A 20,812-nucleotide genomic window follows, 5' to 3' on the forward strand; every position below is an offset into this window, starting at 1 on the left:
CCCCCCCCCCCCAGGAGATCAGGCTGCAGCTGCCCAGGCCCGGAGCCGTCCCTCCCCTAACCCCCGTGGTCATGGCTGGAGCGGTTGCTGTGGCACTCGGGGTGGCCTCTGCTCCCACCAGCCTTCCATGGTCCAGCGGCAGCAATTTGGGCTCCTTGCTGCAGGCCCTGGCAGAGCTGCCTCTCACCATCCAGCCCTGGGGCCGTATATATACGAGGGCAGGTGGGTGCAACTGCCTCCCTGCTGCTTGGGTGAAGAATCCCTAGTGTGCACATGCACGCATGCACCAGCGCGCGCACACACGGACACACAGGCCCCTCGCCCAGCGTGCCATGCCCTTGCATGTGCCAGTGCGTGTGCACACATGCAGTGGCTCTCACGAGCCCGGTGCACAGCCCTGAGTGTGCCGTGCACACAGGCATGCCCGTGCTGCTGCCGGCTGGCCCACGCCATGATGCCTGCCCTTGCCACAGCACGGCGGGGTGGGCGGAGCGGCAGGTGATCGGGTGACTGCCTGGCGCCAGCTGTGGAGCTGCTGAATGGGGCCGTGGAAGCCTCCAGCTCCGGCGCAGGCGGCGCTGGCTGTCAGCGAGACGAAGCGAGGCCTTGCGCCAGGGCGGTGCTGCCCGTTCTCACGCTGCTCGTGTGTCTTTGCCCAGGCTCCCAGCCTGGTGCCGAGACAGTGCTTTTCCCACCCCCAGCTCCCGGGTCTCCTTTGCACACCCAGCCGTGCCTCACGCCTCGCTGCCCACTTCTCCATGCCTCCACCCCGACACAGGCCTCGCTTCCCGCATGGGGCTCCCTCCACCAAGAGCCTCCTGCTTCCTGTATGCCCGTGCCCAGCCCTGCTGCACACGGGCGCTGGGGCCTGCCCAGGCTCCATCCTCGCCCCCCCGGCCGCTCTGCTTAGCCACGCAGAAAATGAGCCGCTTTAAACTGGCGCGGCGGAGCGGAGCAGCTTGGGAGGGGACAAGCCGGCACTTCCAGGCTAATTGCTGGGAGCACTAGACCCCCCCCCCGGCTGGCTGCAACCTCCATGCAGAGGTGCGCCAGCTCCGGTCCCCAGCTGCCCTGCTGAGAGTGCCCCCGACAGCTGGCAGCCCCAGCCCCGCTCCTCTGCCCACGGCCCGATAAGCATCGCTTGGCTGGGAGCAGGTGCGCGGGGACGGGCTCAGGTGTGTGCCCTCCCTGCCGCAGAGGCTGTGGGAACGCGGGTGGCCTGGCCCGGGGCGCTGAGCGTGTCCCCTTTTGCCTGCAGCTGACGGGCCTCGCTGGGGGGCCAAGGCTGCTAGCACTGGAGGGAGCAGAAGCCAAGGGGCTCCCGCCCTCCCGTCCGGCCAGCTCCTGTCTCTGCAGCAAAGCCCCTGAGCATCACGGGCTGCGCTGAAGCCGGCAGCAGCCCCCAGCACCCCTGCCCCGCCAGCCCCCACCCCATCTGCCGCCTGGGCTCTGTTCCCGTCGCCCCCCTGGCCGCGGACAAGGATTCCCAGGGTGGGCACGGGGCGGCCCCTCCATTCAGGCCCGGAGGAGCGGGTGGGGAGGGGGGGTGCCCCGTTCCCACAGAGGCTATCAAAGCAGTTAATTAGCCCCCATCTGCCAGCAGCCCGGCAGCCGCGGCTGGTGGCATGTGAGGAGCTATTGAGGAGGGGACAATGTGCAGGAATGCTTTCACTGCCCCAGCCGGCCGGGGCGGGGGGCGGGGGCGCAGCTGGGCCCCGGAGGACAATGTGGAGGGACAGCCTCCCCTCCAGCCCTGCTTAGATCCGTAGCCGGGCGCTCGGCCTGCATTAGCCTCATGTCAAACCTCAGGACCTGGGGCCGAGAGGTCAAGCCGCAGTCCCCTCCCCGCGGGGTGGCCTGGCCTGGCCCCGGGTTCCCTGCTCCGTGCCCGAGCTGCTGCAGGGCAGCCCCGATGCCTCGCCCTGCCCCGTGCCTCAGTTTCCCCTCAGTCCTGCAGAGAGAGCGACGGGCTCCCCAGGAAAGGCTGGAAGGTGCTGTGCACCGACTTGCACCCCGCCATTGCCCTGCCGCAGGCCGCGGTGCCACGCAGAGGTCCGTCCAGCTCGGAGGAGATCCTCTTGACGCCCCCGCTGGAAGCCTCCGCATCCCCCTGGGCTGGGGAGGGTCATGGTCGCCGGCAGCCTCCAGGCTAAGAGCTCCCTGCAGGCCTCTCCTGTGTGCCAGCTTGGACCCGGTTTGGTAACGGAGCCAGCCGCCAGCGCCGGGCTCCTGGCAAACGCGCTGGGAGCAGGGAGCCATCTCAGGCTGCTCCGCTTACACCCGCCAGGAGCCCACAGGGAGGCGTTGGGAGCGGATCCCGTCGCACAGGGCACTGGGTGCGTCGAGGGCAGGTGCTCGGGGGGGTGCAGGCGGCCCCCAGGGCCTGCCCCAGCCCCAGCCCAGCCCGACCCGGCTCCCTCTGCTCAGCGCGGGAAGGACCGGGCTGCAGAGACAGGCTCCCCGGAGGGAAGGAGCTCAGAGCTGGCTCCGTGCCTGTTCCTCTCCCCCTTTGGGCACGGTGGGAAAAGCAAACAGGTGGCCGCAAGGCTGTCGCCGGCGGGCGCGGGACGTGGCAGCTTGGCCAGCCCTGGCCGGTGTCAGCGCACAAGACGCATCGCCTCATTACCATGTGAATTCTGGGAAAGCGGAGGACCGCCCGGTACCACCCCCCCAGCCCCCCCCCGCCAGCCATATGGCGCCCGCACCGCGCGGGGCTGAGCTGCGCCGACGGATCCCAGCGTCTGGGAGCAGAGCAAAGGTTGCCCAGCAGCCGCGGATATCAAAGGCCCTGCACACTAAAGCCTATTCACGGGGGCTCTTCACAACAAGGCTCCCGAGGAGACCACACAAGGCAGGGCTGTTCCCAGGGCCAGCCTGGCTCTGTCCAGCGGAGGGGACAGGCGGGCGGTGACCCCAGCCGGATGGAAGGGGACAGGGTCCGGTGGATGCCCTGCAAGGCTAGGTCTGCACCGGGACCCTGGGTTGCACTGGGAGGGTGAGTCGTGTCCCCGATGCCTGCCCGTGGCACACATCTGTAGCCGGGGAGCAGCCCAGGTTTGCAGGGGACGGCTGGGCCTGGCAGAGCCACTGCCATGGAGGGGGTTGCCTCTGGATCCAGCCAGAGCCTCCCCACAGCTGCTACTCCCCAGAGCAGCGAGTCATGGAGCCGGGGGCAGGAGGAGCCCCCAGGCCACACGGCATCCGTCTGGGTAGAGTTACCGACAGGCCAGACATCCCAGGAATGACCCGCGCGGGACACGCACATGGGTCCGTGCAGCCTTGCACACGCCCGGAGCCCCGACGCGCGCCTGCATGCCAGGATGGACGGGTGGAGAGAGGAGAAGCAAGGTGCCTGTACGGCAACATGCATGGCAAACATGGCACGTGCAGTGACATGCAGGGACACGGCAGGACACGCAACAGGCATGCATGTGACCTTGACCGAGCAGTACAGGCCATGTGTACCCTACGCATGTGTCCTGCCCCAGATCTGCAAACCCTGAAGAGACCCCAGCCCTGGGCAGTGCAGCTGGAGCACAAGCCGGGCCCAAGAAACCCCCTGCATATGTGTCCCCCCCCACCCCCCGGCTCCATCCGCTGCAGCCCAGACCAGCCGGAGCCATGCGGCCCTTCCTGGGATTTATTCCAGCTTCCTGCCCCTCCTCGTGGCCAGCCCAGGCTGCAGCCGCGCACGCCTGCTTCCTTTCCGTGCTCGAGCTGGAGCTGCAACAAGGGCAGGGGCTGGCGCTGCCGCTGGCACCCAGCCCCAAGCCCCTAGCAGGATGGGGACCCTGCCCAGCCTGACAGCAGAGGGCACAAAGCAGCAGGGTGCTGCTCCAGGCTTGTGCAGCAGAGTCAGGGGCCCGGTGCCCCTGCCAGACACGCAGAACCACGCGGCTCACCGGAGACAACCCACCTCCGGCCCCCGGCACGGCTGGGCCCCCTGCTTCAGAACCAGCCCCAGCATCGCCCAGTCAGTCCTGGGGAGCTTTAGGGCTTGCATGAGCTGCTACAGCTGGTGCTTTGAGCATCCTGGGCTGAGCAGCCTGCCAGCAGCTGAGATGGGGGGCTGACTGCCCTCACCCACAGAGCCCGGCCCATTACAGCCGTGAGGCCATGCCACCTCGACCCAGGCCCAGGCTTGCAAATGGATCGGGAGGGTCAGACCCCGAAAGGCTGCTGTGGGCGCTTTGGCCACAGCACCAGGGCAGCAGCCTGGGGCTGCCCACTGCTCGGATGCCCAAAGGCTGGGGATCGGGAAGATGCCCAGCTGCACTGCTGCCATCTCCAGCCGGGGCCTTTCACGCAGGCCGGACAGGGTAGGAAAGCGTGGGGCGCGGAGGCTGCGTGTCCTTGCCAGGATTTCTGCCGGCTGCGCGGAGGCTTCCTGCCAGAGCGGCGTGTTTCCGCGGCCGGCCGACAGCTTTCCCATCTGGAGGGACCCCACGGAGAGGCGGAAGGGGGTCTCAGCAGCTGCCCAGACAGAGCGGAGCCAGGCCGGGCCGCAGGGCTCAGCCAGAGAGGCCGCGCGAGCCCAGGTGCAGGGCTGTGCTGGGGGGCAGCCGGGGCTGCGTGAGCCCTGCCCCGTGTGCGCAGGGCAGGGGGATGTTCCTGGCACCGTCGGATCCCGCAGCTCCCCCTGCACGACTCTTCCTGCCTGCAGTTCCAGGACAGAGCTCCTACAAGGGCCCCGGGCTTGCTGCATCACAGCTGCCACAAGCTGGCTAGAGTCTTGTGGCAGCTGGGACAGGCCTCTGTGCGGCCAGCACAGCTGGGGGCACAGGCAGGAGCCCCCCACCGACCCCCAACAGCAGCTCCAGCTTTCCAGAGCCCGGCAGCAGGCTCAGCTCGTGGGCAAAACAAAGCCGGAGCCTGGCAGCTGTCAGGCAGAGCTGAGGTCCGTGTAGAACGAGCCCGGCCGCGACGGCCCCAATCCCTTCACCCTGCCTTGCCACAGCCAGGCTCCTCGAAGGTGAATGCTCACCCCGAGCTACACGCTCCCCAGGAGAAACAATGCCACAGTGGGATGGGTACGGCCAGAGGTGCTGGCATGGGGCAGGGTGCAGCCCTGCCTGGCAGTCGCTGCACTGAGCACAGGAGTCGCTGCACCCTGGAGCCAGGCACCCCCCTCCCCTGCCCCATCCAGGCGTAGGGGGGGCATCAAGGCAACTGCCAGGGCTGCAGGGTCCGGCTGCCCCCGCGCTCGGGGCTGGTGTGGGGCCGGGTGAGCGCAGTGTTTGCAGGGGACGCTGGAGGCTGGCGCAAGCACATCTGGAGTCTAGACTCGGCGGCTCTGTGGGCCGGGCCTGCCGGCTGGGCCGTGCCCACACCCCGCTGCACTGTGTTTGCTTAGCTGGAGGCATTTAATTGGAATCCGAGTGGCCCCTCTCGTTCTTGCGGCCAGGGCTGCTGGAAGGGAGCAGGAGTCATCGAAAGCAGCTGGAGGAGGCGGCAAAGGGTCATTACGCGGCAGAAGACGCGGCGCCACTTTCGGGGCGCGGGGAGGAACGGCTCAATACGGCTTTTGTGGAGGAGCTGCCAAGCCAGCAAATGGCCTGTTTGTTCTGGCAGCAGCCGGGGCAGCGCGGGCAGGGCCCGGAGACGCGCTGTGGGCTGGAGGCGCCGGGCATGGGCTCGGCCATCCTGGGCGAGCTGCGACTGGCTGGAAGATGCCCGTGCCCTGCCTGAGCTCTGGTGCCAGCTCCTGCAGGCCTGGGGCACGTCCCTGCTGGAACGGGGAGGGTGGGGGGCTGCACCCGCGACACTGCAGGGACCCAGCGAGGAGACGCGTGCTCACCTGGGCGGGGGAGGCTATGAGGGTCCTGGGGCAAGACAGTGGCCTCCAAGCCATGCTGGCTTTACCATGGAGTTTTGTTCCAGGGCATGGGGCAAAGCCCCTGCAGCCTGGGTCAGCTGGACACAAGAGCCTGCCGGGGGGGCCTAGCCACTCGCCATGCTCGGGACAGAGCCGGCCCTGGGGTCCTGCAAAGGCAGTTCCCACCAGTGACCCGGTGCCCTGGGGCCAGGGGTCAGTAGTCAGCGCATTAAATCTTGAGCGTGTGGAGGAGGAGGTGGGGATGTGCGTGGAGAGGGTCACTTGGAAACAGCAGAGCAACGCAGGCCACCAGGTCGCTGTGTCCAGGGGCAGGGCGGGTCACTGCGGGGCCAGCGTCACACCCGCGTGGGGCAGCAGGTGGGCAGTGCACAAAGCCAGGGGTCTCTGCCCCCCCTCTGCTCCCGGCTGGAGCTCAGGGGCAGAGAGGCTACTGGCACGTTGGGAGACGTGTGCCTTGGGGAGCAGGTCACGGCCTGGCCCAGGTAACAAACCCTCTCCACCTACCTGGCCTCTGCGTGCACCTTCTTTCCTTCTCCACCACCCAGGCCGAGGCATCTCTGTGGGTCACCGCAGGCAGCTCTGCCAGTTGCTGGGAGCCTCCCACAGGCCAACCCTCACATGGAGAGGAGAGGGGCAGTGGGGACAGTGCCATGGCCGCCTCTCTGCTGGCAGAGAAGGGGGACAGGACCCGGGGCAAACAGTTCTGGGGGCACTGAGGAAGGACTGGGGCTTGGGACCCCCAAGCTGCACTCTCTGCCATGCTTTCAACCTCCGTGTATCAGCCTCCTTGTGCAAGTGTGCAAGGCACCACTACCTAGGCCCTGCCAGGGTAAGTGTGCCACAGCCGTGAGCCTCCAGCAGCCTCAGGACCCGCGCAGGCCCCTCGCTCCCCAGGTAACAACGCTGGAGCGCGCCCCGCAAGGAGAAAGACTCGGGGCATGGAGCACGGCAGGCCCAGCGCAGCGCTACCCCCGGACAGGAAGGCACAGCCCCCGATCCTCGCACCGTGAGCCTGGGGAATGAGAGGCGGGGGCTGCCCCTCCTTCGAGATGATTTAATATGAGAGAAAGCGAGTCCACGATACAAAATTTAAAAACGGGCCCCGCAGGGGCCCCCCCGCACCAAGGGGACGGCGATAAAATGGAGCAGGGCAGCCCTGCAGCTGGGGAGGGCAAGGGCAGCTGGTCCGGGCACACAAACACGATGCGGCTACATAGATGGGGGGAAAGGGGAGGCTTCTCGTCATCATCGCTTGTGATGAGGCTGGGGCCGGGCGGCCCGGCTTGGCCCAGAGCACCGAGCCCAGCCCAGACCTCCAAGGTCACTTCTCCTTCTTCTCCCCGTCTGTCAGTCCGTCCTTGGAGGCTGCAGGCACCTCCTTGGGGGTGGAGCTCTCCTCGTAGCTGGAGAGGAGAGAGGGAGAAGATGTGGGGGGAGGTTAAGCCCCTTCCTCCTGTGGGGAGGCTTAGCCTCTCTGCTGCGGAGGCAGCGCAGCCAGCACGGGTGCACATCACGGTAGCAGGGAGGGTGGCGTCGAAGGCAAAGCCTGCCCGAAGGATGGGCCAGCTGAGCAGCTCGGCTCCCAACACGGTGGGTAAAGCTCCTGGGTGCGTTCTGCCGGCATGTCAGGGGCAGCAGGATGAGATCAGGACATGGGCCACAGGGACCCCAGCGCTGCACCCACCCTGTCAGACTTGTGCCTCGGGGCAGGGGAGGACTGTCAGCATCGAGCCCCAGGCAGGATGAGAAGAGGACCTGGCTGCCCCATCCTCAGCATTCAACTGGAGACGGACTGAGCTTCCCAGCACTAGGCCCCGCGGCGCACAAATGTGCACACACACACGCGCGCGTGTGCATGTGCAACTCGGCGGGTATCTATCAGAGGCAGCTCCTAGGCACGTCAAGGCCATGCAGAAGTCATGGGTAAATAGTGCATTTCCCCACCCCACAGGGTACGCAGAACCAGCATTTTCAGGCACCCCGGTCAGCTGGCAGCTGAGGGACGAGCAGCTCTGGCTCAGCCAGGGCTGGCCTGGGCAGGCTGCGTGTGCAACAAGGCACTTTGGACTCTCTCCAGGGCAAGTTCACTGCAGCCGCGTGGTCAAGGGAAGGGCAGGGGCAAGGGTCCGACAGAGACACCATCCTGACACCCCAGATCTTCACAGAGTAGGGTGGTGGTGGAAGAGATATAGAAGCAGCAAAGCCTCTGACAGGAGCACAAAGCTGCTGCCCTCATGCCCACCCTAGACAGTGATAAGCTGGCAACACCCCCTCCAGGCCTACAAGCAGATGATCCCTTGGGATCAGCTGGTCCAGACTGGGCAAACGGGTGGGTTTTGACTGCGCCCAGGATGGCACGAGTGTGAAAGGGGCCCCAGCGCCAGGGAAGAGAGTGCGAGAGCAGGGAGGCAGATGGCTCCCCCCTGAAGACAAGCTGCAGCAGGGAGGTGGAAGGAGCGAGCAGGGCAGGAGGACCCTTGGGGGACCGACCGTACCTGGCCAGAGAGGTAAGGAAAGGGCCTGGTGGGCGGAGGCTACATGGCGCTGGGGCTTTGCTGCCGGCGTCGGCGGGGGCAGGAGAGTTTCTGCTGCATGGAATTGGCCAGGCTGGCCGGCGAACCGGACACGGTGGGGAAGTGGGTAAGTCGCGGCGTGTGTGGCAAGATTTCAGCAGAGGATTCGTAGCTGCAGGAAAGACAGGAGGCAGGAGGGGAGAGGGAAGGAGCAGGACAGAGGAAAGAGAGAGAAAGAAAGAAAGAGAGATAGAGAGAAGGGAGTGAGACCCGCAGCAGCAAGAACTGTTACCTTGGGGAGCCTGCGGGTGCCGGCTGCTGCCCCTTTCTGCTGGCCTGGGGCTTGGGCATGGGAGTCAGTCTTCCTGGGAAGCCCAGGCAGCTCACGCCACTGTCAGAGGCAAGTGCAGCAGTCCAAGTTCGTGGGCCAGGGGGAAGGTGGGGAGGAATATGAAAGCAGATGGCAGGGGGTACAGCCGGCTGGGCCACTGAGCCCCACCTGGGCTGGGGTGGGCCTGATAGCCACGGTGAGGCAACAGACCAGCACGTACCACAGCGCGAGCGGCGGGTCAGGGGTCCCAAAACCCATGCCCGCATGCCCAACACGCCGAAGGAAGCCAGAGACTTCTGAGTGGCTCCGGTCTGTGGAGCACAAGGAGTTAACTCTATGCCTGCCCCAAACCCAGTCCAACAGCCCGGCCACCCTGAGCTCCTGCCCCTGCTGCTCCCTCCACGCCGTCACGCGCACACACGCAGAGCCTGGGGCACTCGTGGTCCCCACAGCTCCCCCGCTGCCGTGCTCAGCCCTGTCACCAGAGCATGAAGAGCCCCCGGGCATGGCAGGTCCCCGTGTTCCTTGCACCCTGCAAAGTGCCAGGCCTGGGGGTGGGGGGCAGGCTGCCAGCTGAGTGTGGCCAGAGCCGAGGGCGAGGGGGCGGGCCAGGGCAGCCAGCCACATCCAGCCACAGCTTGGTGGCAGGCTGAAAGCTTTGGAGCGCCTCACGGGCATGGGGTGGAGAGGGAGGGGGAGGCATCGCTGCACCCAACAGAATTCCTAGGGGTGGGAGCAGTTTCCGGCCCTCTCGCAGATGAGCTCGATGCAGAGTTCCAGATGCTGGAGCCGTCTCAAGGGACGCGGGGTTCTGGGAACCTCCCCAGGCGCTGGCACTCCCCCAGAGCCAGCGCCTGCCTGTGCAGGGCCAAGCTAAGCCTCCCCACCGCTGCCACGGCCTCAGGCCTCATTCACTGCAGCCCCACTGGGACCTGGGTAGCAGCAGAGCCACAGGGGACTCAGCAGCAGGGTGCCATCTCTGCAGGGTTCCCTGTAGCCTCTGCTTTGGCACAGAGCCCTCTTGCCTGGCTGCAAGCCTTCAAGGGCCTTGCTAGTGCCCCCGCAGCCTGTCCTCACGCGCTTCCCAGGCAGGGAGGTGATGCAGCAGTGGGCGGGTGAGTCACGGGCATGTGTGAAGGGGCGGCAGGAGGCCAGGTGCACAGGAAGCACAAGGGTGGGGACCGCGAGCCTGCAGCCACCTGCACCAGCCAACACCCAAGGCCAGGCAGGTGCTGGCAGGGCGGGGACACTAGAAACGTCTGTGCAGGGCGAGCAGGGGAATTGCAGCTTCTCTGGGGCTGGCAACTGCCGCCTGGCTCCATCCATCAGCTCTATGCTGGCCCAAGGGGCGCAGACAGGCCGCCGGGGTGCCTGGGGGGAGCTGGAGGCTGAAAAGCAAGGGTCCTGCTGCCAGGCTGGAGCTCTCCAAGGTGTGTGACAGATGGGAAGGCTCAGCAACTAGAGAAGGTCTCCCGGGCCCTCTGCACATGTGGCTGGCCCCCAGAAGCTCCCCCAGCACTGCAAGGAGCTCCCACAAGACAAAGAGAAGCCACAGCTGGCAGTGGAGCCCTGCGACCAGGGCAGCAGGAGGGGCTGGGTCAGGCCAGAGGACGCCAGTATCACGCCACGCAGGAAAGCACTGGGGCTGAGGGGAGATAGGCTGCCTCTGCCCTTGGGAGCTGCTGGATAGTGGGACTTAGTCTCCCTGCCCAGGGAAGGTGCCCACGCAGCGCTGTACTGCCTCTCAAGCCTTCCCCAGCCTCTCTGGGTCACACCTATGCCTCTCCCTGCGGCCCCACCCTCCGACTCACACAGAGCCACAGGTGCTGCAGCGACGCCTCAGGTCACACAGGAGCTAATTCACACACCAAGGCAGCAGCTACAGGGCCAATATGTACAGCCACAAATTCAAGGCTTGCTCCCCCGCCCCTTACGCCCCAATGAGCTCATACGGGGCTCACACCCTGCCCTGGCCTGGATCTCGGGCCCGGGAGCCTTCATGTACTTCCTGCCCAGCCAGGTGCTTACCTGAACATTTCAGTGACTTCTCCCTTCGCCAAAGCCACGAGGAGAGGGAACCCGATACAGGCGGGGACCAGGTACAGCAGCGCCGGCTGCAGAGAGCAGAGGCAGTTATGATACAGACCGGCTGGAAGGGCGTACGGGCACGAGCTCTGGAAGAGCCAGCTGGGCAGACGGCAGCTGGAGGTTGGCACCCAAGTACCAGCGAGGCCCAGGCCCAGCGCAGGATGGCACTCAGCTTTGCAGCCTGCGGGCTTTTTCTGTCCTACTCCAGAAACCTGTATGGTCCCAGTCCCAAGTTCATACCTCAGCGAGGTGAGAACCTGAAAAGCCTCCAGGTCCCCCACCCTGAGCTCACAAAAGAGGGGGAAGGTTCAGCACCCAGGACAGGGGCGCTGTGCCCTCACTGACCCTGCTATACCCCTTGCCTGGGCAGGCTCCCCGGGCCAACGCTGACACCGTGGTAATATTGGCCTGCTGGAGGCACCCGAGACATTGATGGCAGGAAGCGGAGGGGAGGGGGCTAACCTGGGCATGCTTGAAGATGTGCATGATGAAGATGGTGAGGCCCAGGCCGAAGATGTAAGCCACGAAACTGGTGTAGAAGTATGTGTGCGTGTTCTTCTTCAAGCTGTGAGGGAGCAGAGGGGTCAGCCTTGGCCCTCAGACCTGTGACATACCCCAGCCCCAGGCATGGCCAGGGCAGGACTGACAGGCACATCTGGGGACAAACTCCATGCTTTGCTCGTGGAGCTGCCGGATGGAGCGGCCACAGTTGGGATGATCCCAGCGAGCGTAAGGGGCAAGACGTGGGGTGGGAGCGTGGCGGGGGGTCCTGCAGTGAGGTGTGGTCAGCAGCCCATGGCCACACACTCCCATCAGCCGCTCTAAAGCAGGACAAGTGTTGGCTGTGACTCTCTGCTGGAGGTGGGGGGAATTCCCAGTAAGTCGGGGAAAAATGCTGCAGTGGCCACTGAGCCCTGGGGCATGAGGTGCGAGAAGTGCTTCTCTTCTGAAACTGCCTGCCCCCACCCCAGCAATGCCTGCCTGCTAGCCAGCCCTGGCTGCCCGAGACCCCAGGCACTCCTCTTAGACCAGTCTATGGTGGCCGAGCACCGTGGGACACTGCCCGCGCAGGCGTGGCTCACCTGATGTCGAAACGCAGCAGCAAGGCAATGAAGATTCCTGCAGGGGGAAAGGCACCGTCAGTGCAAGGCAGAGGCAGCAGCTGCAAAGCGAGCAAGAGCTCACGCCTAGACAGCACGTTTGGAGCAGTCGCAGGCTGCACAACACCCTCTCGCGGCTGGATTTGGTACTGAGCCGACGTGGGATGAGCCACCCCCAAGTGACCCGTGTGATGCAGAGGCAGGTGAACAGCTCAGGCAAGAGCTCAGGGGTCCCCACTCTGGACCTCACACCAGGCGCATATCCTTTTCCAGCTGTTGCCCACACCCGGCCCCAGGAGCCTGGAGGCTGCAGGTTCAGTCCCGAGTAACTGGAGCCCCCTCCTCACCTGGAATGACAATATCTCCCAGCCCCAGCATGGCGAAGTTGTCGGCTTCCAGCCCCTTCTCCAGCAGGTCCTGGGGGAAAACCACTAGGAAAGAGAAGGGCATGTGAGCAAAAGGGAAGAGGCTGGGCAACCAAGCTTGTTCCTGGGTAGGGACCAACCCAGAGAGGGGGCAGGTGGGTCTGTGTAGGAACGAGCTGCAGACCCAGGCACCCTCAGAGCTGATTCTCCCATGCAAGATGCTGCACTGCCCTTCCATAGCTGATCAGTGCAAACCCAAAGCAGCAAGGAGCTACTAAGGTGTTCAACACCCACCTTGAGGCATCACTTCCCCATCTGCTTCACACCCAAGCCCCCAGACAGCTGTCACCTTGCACCCAACCCCATGCCACATATAAGACATGTCAGCAATGGCTGGACAGACTCCCTTTGCTCTTCCTCATGGGATACAGGCAGTGCATGAGTCCCAGCCTAAATGACCAACCCAGCTGGCTGGACTACAGCTCTGCCGCAGTTCCCACTGCTGCAGGGACCTGGACACCCCCTCGGCTGCCTGGAGGGCCCATCCTGGCACCCCATGGAAAGGAAACCCAGGAAGGAGAACACTGCACTGACACATGAAGACACCACATGATGCACATGAGGTAGGCAGTGTGTGGGGCATGGGCAACAAGGGAGATCAACCACAGCAAGGTACGCCCCCCACCTAGGGACAGCAGAAATCAACTCACATTTTATCGGTGCCTCAAACGATTTGGCAACAGTCACCATCACGTTGGTGCCGAAGACCTAGGAAGGGGCAGAGCAGGGCAAGATGAGAGCAGCTGTACAAACAAGAAGGGAAGAACCTCTTACCCAAATGTGGCCTGGCCCTGGCCAAACCCCCACAGGGCCAATCTGGGCCACACCAGTGGTAGCGCTGTCAGTCCTGCCCCCAGGAGCTTTGTGCCCTGCTCTCCAGTCCCAGGGCTGGGGGGAATCACAGAAGGGCCGGCAGGTAGCAGTCAGGCCGAGAGCGTCCCCCTTGCCAAGACAGCAGCCAGGTGCCCCCTGGCGGCCAACCGGCGGAGGCTCGGCAGTCAAACAAAGCAGGTTTCCAGGGGGGTGCTGGGGCCGGCTCCATCCCGGCCTGCCCTGGAGCAACAGGCGAGTCCCCCTTAACTCAGATGAGACCCGGGTCACACACATGGGGCTCTGCTCCGATTGAAGACATGTCAGTTGGGACCACAGCAACCCCAGGAAGGCGCAGTGGTCCAGACCCGAGCAGCGGCTGGGCCCCGAGCCAGCCGGCTGGTCCAGCTGAAAGCTTTACCCAGGACCAGACTCAGCGGAAAGGGATATGATCGTCAGAGGCAGCTGCAGTTTGCTCCGCAGGACACTGTCCATTTCAAGCACCGGCTCCTTGCTGTTCACTGGACTGTGAATACATTGGCCACTGTGAACCTTGACTTTGAATTTCAGGGTGTCTAGTTGTACACACGTGCTGTTGGCCTAACCAGATCTGACGCCAGTTAGTTCCTGGCCGGTGAGCCCCAAGAGCTGGCATTCAGAAGCACCTGAGAGCACGTGGGACGTGTGAGATAGCTACCACTGGGCTGCGAGGTCACAGAACTCCAGCTAGGGCCCCAGGGAGCCTCCTGCAGACTGTGCCCCGAGGCACCCCCGAGGACACAGGAAAAGTCTACTGCTGCTGCTCTGTGAAGCTCCACATGAGGCTACACGGGTCCCAGCCCCACATGCACATCAACTGGCTTTTCACTTCCTTGCTGTGAATCACCCAAGATCCTACCTCGCGAATACATCTCCAAGATCCCTAGCGACTGCTTGCCAACAGGCCCAAATCAGCAAAAGAGGCTGCACCTCTGAGACAAAGACAAGCCCTTCACATGCACCAAAAACCTCAGGAAGCTGTGCTGGGGACTGTGTGCGCAAACAGAGCATAAGCATCAGCCAAGGAAATCCAGATATGCTCAAGCAGGGAAACTGAGTCAGCAGTGATGGTATCAGCTCTGCAAAGGGGCAGGTTTGTCTGGTTAGAAAACGAGTTGCACCAGGAAGAGCTTAAAGGGACTGCACAGCAGTGAAACACCTGACATCCCAGGTCAACACGGCTCTGGAGGCTGTGCATGCTCAGGTGGCTCAAGCCTCCACCCCAAAGCAGTGGAAAACCAGCACAAACTCACAAGGCCAGCGCTATTGGATTTATTAAATACCAGACTGGGTGGGCATTAGGCAGTGACTGGAGAACAGCAGAACGCACCTCTATTTGAACAGAGAAAAGCAGTATCCAGGGCCCAAGGGCCCACTGTCTGACCTCAGCTGTTTGAAAAGCTTTTGAAGAAGCACAGAAGGAAAGAAAAGGGTAGAAATGAAAAAAACACAACGGGGGGGTGGGGGGTAGCTGGTACCAGCCCAGCTGGAGAGCCTTCCTTGACAGAGATGTGCACTGGCAAGGAACACATAGTAGATCTGATCTGGACTTGAACACAGTGCCTGATCCAGTGCCATTGGGGATCCTCAATCAGCAGAAGGCCAGGCCAGGTAGAGAATGGCAAGATGGGTAAGGAGCTGGCTAAGGTAGAGGTGATAATGGGCTATGCTGAGAGGAGACCTGTCTGACTATGGAAGGGCACACAGAGTGTTTCCCAGGAACAAATTTTGGGGCTGATCTTATTTAATGCTTTCATTAATGATCCTGGTGTAAAAAGCAACACTGCATTAATGAGACCTGCAGAGAGAGCTGGGAGAGAGGGATCATCCATACGAAGGAGAATCTGAATATCCTGGATGAGCTGGAGTAAAGGAGATGGGATGAACTGCAAGGGTAGGAGACACAGAGTCACTGCAGACAGTCTTGTTCCAGTCCCTGAGAATGTAAGTGGAGAGGAACAGAATGGGGAAGGCCTGGCTGTGCTCACTGCCCACAGGAAAACCAAGACCCGCTGGGAGGGCAGGGCTGAGGAAGTCACAGGAAAGCCCAGGGCAGGCAATCCCAGCTGAGAGGGATATCTGTGCTGCTGTGCAAGGACCTGGTGAGAGCTCCTTTGCAATGGCACACGCGACTCTGGCCACCCATGTTCCAGAATAACTCAAACAGGAGCAGGCGCAGAGAATGGCGAGGCAGGAACGGAGAGGGAACAAGTCTGGCTGATTTACCCTCGCAGAACAGAAGCTGAAAGTGGACACATCAGAACTCCCAACATACCGAGGAAGGAGGGGGCCATTTTAACCACGGGACAACCCCTGTGCAAGAACAAACAGGGTCAAGTGGCCCAGAAGAGCTCTGGGCTGAGAACAAGCAGCCAGGCTCTGAACCAGCCTCCTCTGGGCTGTAGCAAGGGCTGAGCACCAGCTTGTTTCAACGGCAGAGCTTGGGCTGCTTGCAGCAGGGTAACTTGACATGGGCCTGCGCTAGCAAGGGATGGGCGCCTGGCTGGGCCACGGTGCGCCCATCCTGCCCCTCCCACAGTTACACCCACTTACCCAGAACACGTCATAGATAAAAAGCCCTCCAAGCAGGATGCAGCCAGTGCTGACGTTGTTCAAGTGCAGCAGCTCCACCCCGTTGAGGGAGAAGGCAAGCCCAAAGAGGTTGTTGGCGATCCAGTGCTGGGAACAGAGCAGGGAGCTGCATTACACCAGTGGCTCAGAGACTAGCTTTCCCTACTGAGGCTCCCTCGTTCCTCCCCCAGCGTGGCTCACCCCCGCTGCCCTGCTCCGTGGCCTACCTTCCTCAGCAGGTACCAGACCCCCACGATGCTACTCATAGCCAGGCACACAAGGTCCTTGGTATCAAACTCATAATTCACAATCTCTGCAATGACATAAGAATGTGAGGCCACCTCATCTGGACAGTGTCACCTCCATGCATGTGCTATGGGGGACATGGGGCTCTGTCCGCAGCTCCAATGAGCTCACGGGACACTAGATATTAGAAGCCTTCTACCTTTTCCATTACTCATTTTGCTACCAGTGGGGACTACTTGAAAGGCCACATGCTTCTCCCTGAACTTCTGAATGTCAATGGGTTTCACGCCCACCGAGGCATCCTGCACCAGCGCATGGGCTCTCAGGGGGTAGCTGTGGCCCAGGAAACTGGCTCCATTCTTGGCTCCAGCTCTACAGCATCCTGATGCTGGGATCTTCTGCTGAACAGAAGGCAGCAGACAGGAAGCCAGAGCGCCGAAATCTCAAGGACAAGTGCCTGGTGTCCAGACAGGCCTGAACCGCAGCCAAAGGGTGCGAGAGGCAGAGCTCCCAAACTACCAACTCGGGGGTGCAGCAAACACAGATGAGCCAAGAGTGCAAGAGCCCCACAAAAGCTGGCAAGCTGACGTACCTTCCTTGGCCTCCCCTGAGCCCTGGGTGAAAAGCAGCTGGTACTGCTTGCTGGGGAAGTTAGCCGGGAAGACTTTGTTCATCATGGGGCTGGAAAAAGAGACAAAGCAGGTCAATCCAACAGGAGCCCGGGGGTATGACATGCTTCCCCCACCTCTGGGATGGCTGCAGGACACATCACAGACATCCACTCTCAGTACTTCTCCTCCCAGTCTGATCTCTTAACACCCAGGGCTGGCCCTTTCCCAGGAGAGCACTCAGGCTTGGAGAGCCAGAGACCTTGGGTGGGGAAAACGGGAGCTGGGGCAAGGCCAACTTCTCTCCAGTGTGTGGGGCAGGCTAGAGGGACTTGGTGCTGGAATGACTCCAGAGAGATTGAACTGATCCTGGGAAGTATGGGTCAACCCTGGGTTGCCCTGAATTCGGGGTTACGTCTGCAGTAAAGCAGCCCAGAGCTGCATTCCCATCTCCTGCTCTACCCTATTGGGCCACAGTGCCGCTGGAAGCTCCACCTCCAGCTTTCACTGGGCTTTGGGCTTTTCCAGCTGGTTTCCCAAACCGGGTTCACCGAGTCCCAAGCTCTTGCAAGAGGATCCAGGCCAGTCTCTCAACTTCCGCCTCAAAGCCAGCCACCACTAAGGATGGTCTCTGGAGAGGGCTGAACATGCCCTGCACCCCTACAGTGTGGTCGGAGTCCATTCAAACTTCTGCAGGCAAGATGGACTAGTTCATACAGTGCTGCATGGACCTGAAGCACCTGGGCTCTGCTCCTGGCTCTGTGCAGGGGCTGAGGTGCACTGACAAGAGAGCCAGTGGGAGAGGTGGCTGGTACAAAAGCTGGCACCAAGCCCAGCTCCCCTAGACCCCCTGGACTTACCTGATGGTGTGGGACAGAGCAAGAATCCCCAGGACGAAGAAATACATGGAGAGCAGGAGGTTGATGTATTCTTGAGAGAAGATCTGGAAGGCAGAATGAGAGGCACTTAGCACAGTAGTCACAGGTCACAGTCACCGTCCTTTGTGTGGCAACCAGCACGAGACTCGAGCCGGAAGGCACAAGTGGATTCAGAGAGCAGGTCCATACCATGCCCTGCTTTATCCCATGATATTATTAGCCCCCCTGCCCTTTGCTATATGCAAGGGCAAACTTACAGGCTGCATACCCCACCACGATTTATCAGGCACTAACCCCTCAGCTCGAGCACAACGTGCTCCCAGCTGCTCGAGGCTGCCTTTGTTTTCTTCCTAGAGTCTCCTAAAAATAGACGTTCAAATGCAAACTCTCCTAGTGGAGCCAGGTCATGACAGCTACTCTAAACAAATGAAAGAGCAGATGCTCCCGGAGCCACGTGAATTTGGTGGAATAGCAAAGAATCCAGGAGGAGAAGGGCTGCGGGGCCTGCTCGAGGCAGAGTCTAACCCATCCCACCAAGCATCTCACGTACTTAGAGCTCACCTGCCTCAGGTACTTACCAGCCATGTGTAATGCAAGGGATGACAGAAGTCAGGCAAGGGATGACAGAAGTGCCCGAGCAGCACTGCTGACATCTTCACAAGCAAGACACTGAAAAGGGCAGCTGCTTCCCTGACTGGCCAGGAAGGAGCCCTGGATATTTAGTTAGCACTAAGCCACAGTCAGTAGTGCCTGGCTCATACTCTGCTATGGTCCCTGGGGACGAAAGGGGTCAAGGCCCAGGCATTGAGGACTTGTTGCGCAGGGTTCTTTAGGAGTTGTCCCCACCCTCCCCACTGCTCACATCACTTGTGTCAACCAGTTCTGTTCAAAGCTCCTAAGGCCACTCCACCTCTGAGCGTCCACAAGCAGGAGCCTGGAAGGAGCTGGAGGACACTACGAGTGCCTGGGAAAATATGCTGGGCTAGCTAGTCTGGGGTCTCAGAGGGTGGAGGGGTGCACAGATGACTTGAAGGCCATGAATACTGGTTCAAACTGAAGTTTAGACCAGTTTCATTGCCTCTCCCCAGGGCACCTGCAGTGGTTCAGTGAGTACAACTGGAACGACTCCAGACCAACTTCAGTAAGCAGAGCAACCTTTCTGATCCAGCAGGGCCTGATGCATGTGCTGCCACGACTTTGGAGGGCTCTGGCATATTCACTGAACCCAACAGGCTGGTTTCACACTTCTCAGCAGTCCCCCCCCAGGAAACAGATTGGGCCTTGTTTGCCAGTTAATCGCAACTGCTTCTTCCACCTTGGCAGCTGGCTGAATAGCTGGCAATCACTAGTGCCTCCAGCAGCAGCTGGAGCAGTGTGTGAAGCAAAGCATGGAACAGCAGGAAGTCAGCAGGATTTACAATGCAAATATCCCTGTTAACCTCTGCTTTCAGTTAGGGCATCAGACCAGAGTCAGCTCCACAGTGCAGCAGGCAAAGCTGAAGAGCCTCTGCAGTCTGAGCACCAACTACAGCTTCCAGGGACTCTCTGGCCTCCTTTTAAAAGCAATTCCTTGTGGACACAGGCCTGGGCTGATCAAAAAGCAACATGATGCAGGAAGAAGGCTGAGAGTTAGAGGTCTCAGCCTGCACCAGGCCTGAGCAGTCCCATGATGCAGATGCTGCTGCACTTTGCTCCCCCATCCGTTCCAACTTCCTGACTCCTTGGTTCCGTAAGGTACCCTGGGTGGGCTCATGGGCAGAGTGCTGTCCACAACCCAGGTATAGGTGAGAACGCCTGTCCTCAATGTGCTCTGCTGCCTAGTAAGGCCTGCAGGGTCTCCCACCCCTCTAGTGACATACTGTACATGCAGGTAGTGCAGCCTGCAACAGAGTGGGCTACAATCATGTAGACAAATGGGAGAGCCCAGAGGAAAGCAATGAAAACGGCTGGGGCATGTGACTTGTGAGGAGAGGCTGAGGGAGCTGGGCTTATTTAGTCTGGAGAAGAGAAGACCAAGGGGTAACCTTCAACTCCCTGCAAGGGGGCTGCAAAGAGAACGGAGCTGGACTGTTTTCAGTGGGGGCAGATAACAGAACAAGGAGCAATGGTTTCAAGTTGCAGCAAGGGAAGTTGAGGTTAGATATTAGGAAAACCTCTCACAAGGAGGGTGTTGCAGCACTGGACCAGGCTCCCCAGAGAGGTGGGGGAGTCTCCATCCCTGGAGGTTTTTAAGACCCGGGCAGACAAAGCCCTGTCTGGGACCACATAGTTGCGGCTGGTCCTGCTTGGAGCAGGGGGCTGGACTAGATGCAACCTCCTGAGGTCCCTCATTGCCTACAACTCTATAAACAGCACTGGAGAGCATCTCAGATTCCTACCGGGCAGGCTGCAGCCTGCCTTGAGTAGATCTGGACACAGAGGCAACCTGGTGGAGACAGGGAAGGAACAAAAAGCAGGAGGGACCCAATACACACTTGGTACATCCTGCCCTGTCCACACAGGACCTCGGCAGCTCACTTACCTTAAAGAAGAGGTAGAGTCCTAGCAGGGTACAGCTGGCTACGATGGGGAAGCGCGCGGCGTCTCGGCTGGTGATGGTCTCCGGCATGTCAGAGGAGTTCTGAAGGGGGGAAGATGAGGCTGAACCCATGTCATTCGTGCACGCGTGGGTAGAGGGCCAGAACCCACAGCTCGGGGGGGCCTCATCCTGTGCCCCACCAGGCAGCAGGCTGCCTCAGCACCCCCACGGGCAGCACTTCACAAAATGCAGCGACTGGAACGGCATCTGACCAGTGCCGCTTGCTCTCCGGAGAGCAGGGGACCGGGTCTTGTCCTGCACCGTGCGCCTGGCTGGGGAGGGGAGGGGAGGGGAGGGCCGGGCGGGGCAAGCTGAGCACGCAGCCACTGTTCCTGCTCTCAGCTCCCATCTGTGCAGCCATATGTTGATTACCCTCCGAATGACATTTCTCTCCGGTCACCTCTTTCTCCCTCCCCTCGCACCAACCCCCTCCTCCCCGAATAGCAGGAAAGATGCGACGACATCCGTTCATTTAAACCATTGCACAGGCTTCCCCGACGCGGCCCCCTCCTCCTCGATCGCTGCAGCCCGGGGGGACGAAACAGCGGCTCAGCTGCACGGCAAGAGCACCTGTCGTCCCGCCCCCCTGCCCCGGGGAAGAAACAACGGCCGCACTGCACAGCTGGCGGTTGCTGTTTGGCTGATGGAGCCGGACGCTTTCACAACCCCGGGGCACACCGATCCCACAGCTCAGAACATTTCCAGGCCGCAGCGAGGACAGGGAAGGGGCTGAGGCGGGGAAGGGGCGACCCTGCGTCGGGGGGGGGGGGAAGCCATGGGGGGGGGCAA

The 20,812-nt window shown here is 61.8% G+C and overlaps 1 protein-coding gene across 2 annotated transcripts; it reads right to left on the bottom strand.

The window, feature by feature from the left end:
* Positions 1–6,875: 6,875 nt before the first annotated feature.
* Positions 6,876–20,110, bottom strand: HM13 (histocompatibility minor 13). 2 transcript variants are annotated; one of them, XM_019510000.1, is made up of 11 exons: positions 19,967–20,110; positions 17,428–17,510; positions 16,552–16,640; positions 15,941–16,026; positions 15,696–15,821; positions 12,944–13,001; positions 12,216–12,299; positions 11,851–11,887; positions 11,231–11,333; positions 10,709–10,794; positions 6,876–7,239 (listed from the first exon to the last, which is right to left on the bottom strand). In XM_019510000.1, exons 1-11 carry the CDS (start codon positions 20,093–20,095, stop codon positions 7,158–7,160), a joined length of 963 nt encoding a protein of 320 aa, XP_019365545.1. In that variant the 5' UTR covers positions 20,096–20,110; the 3' UTR covers positions 6,876–7,157. The 2 variants fall into 2 exon arrangements, with proteins under 2 accessions (XP_019365545.1, XP_019365544.1); XM_019509999.1 differs by lacking the exon at positions 6,876–7,239 and adding an exon at positions 8,356–8,521.
* Positions 20,111–20,812: the final 702 nt, after the last annotated feature.

Source organism: Gavialis gangeticus, unplaced genomic scaffold, assembly GCF_001723915.1.
Source record: "Gavialis gangeticus isolate Ggan-Ray unplaced genomic scaffold, GavGan_comp1, whole genome shotgun sequence".
In the NCBI taxonomy this organism is placed as follows: Eukaryota; Metazoa; Chordata; order Crocodylia; family Gavialidae; genus Gavialis; species Gavialis gangeticus.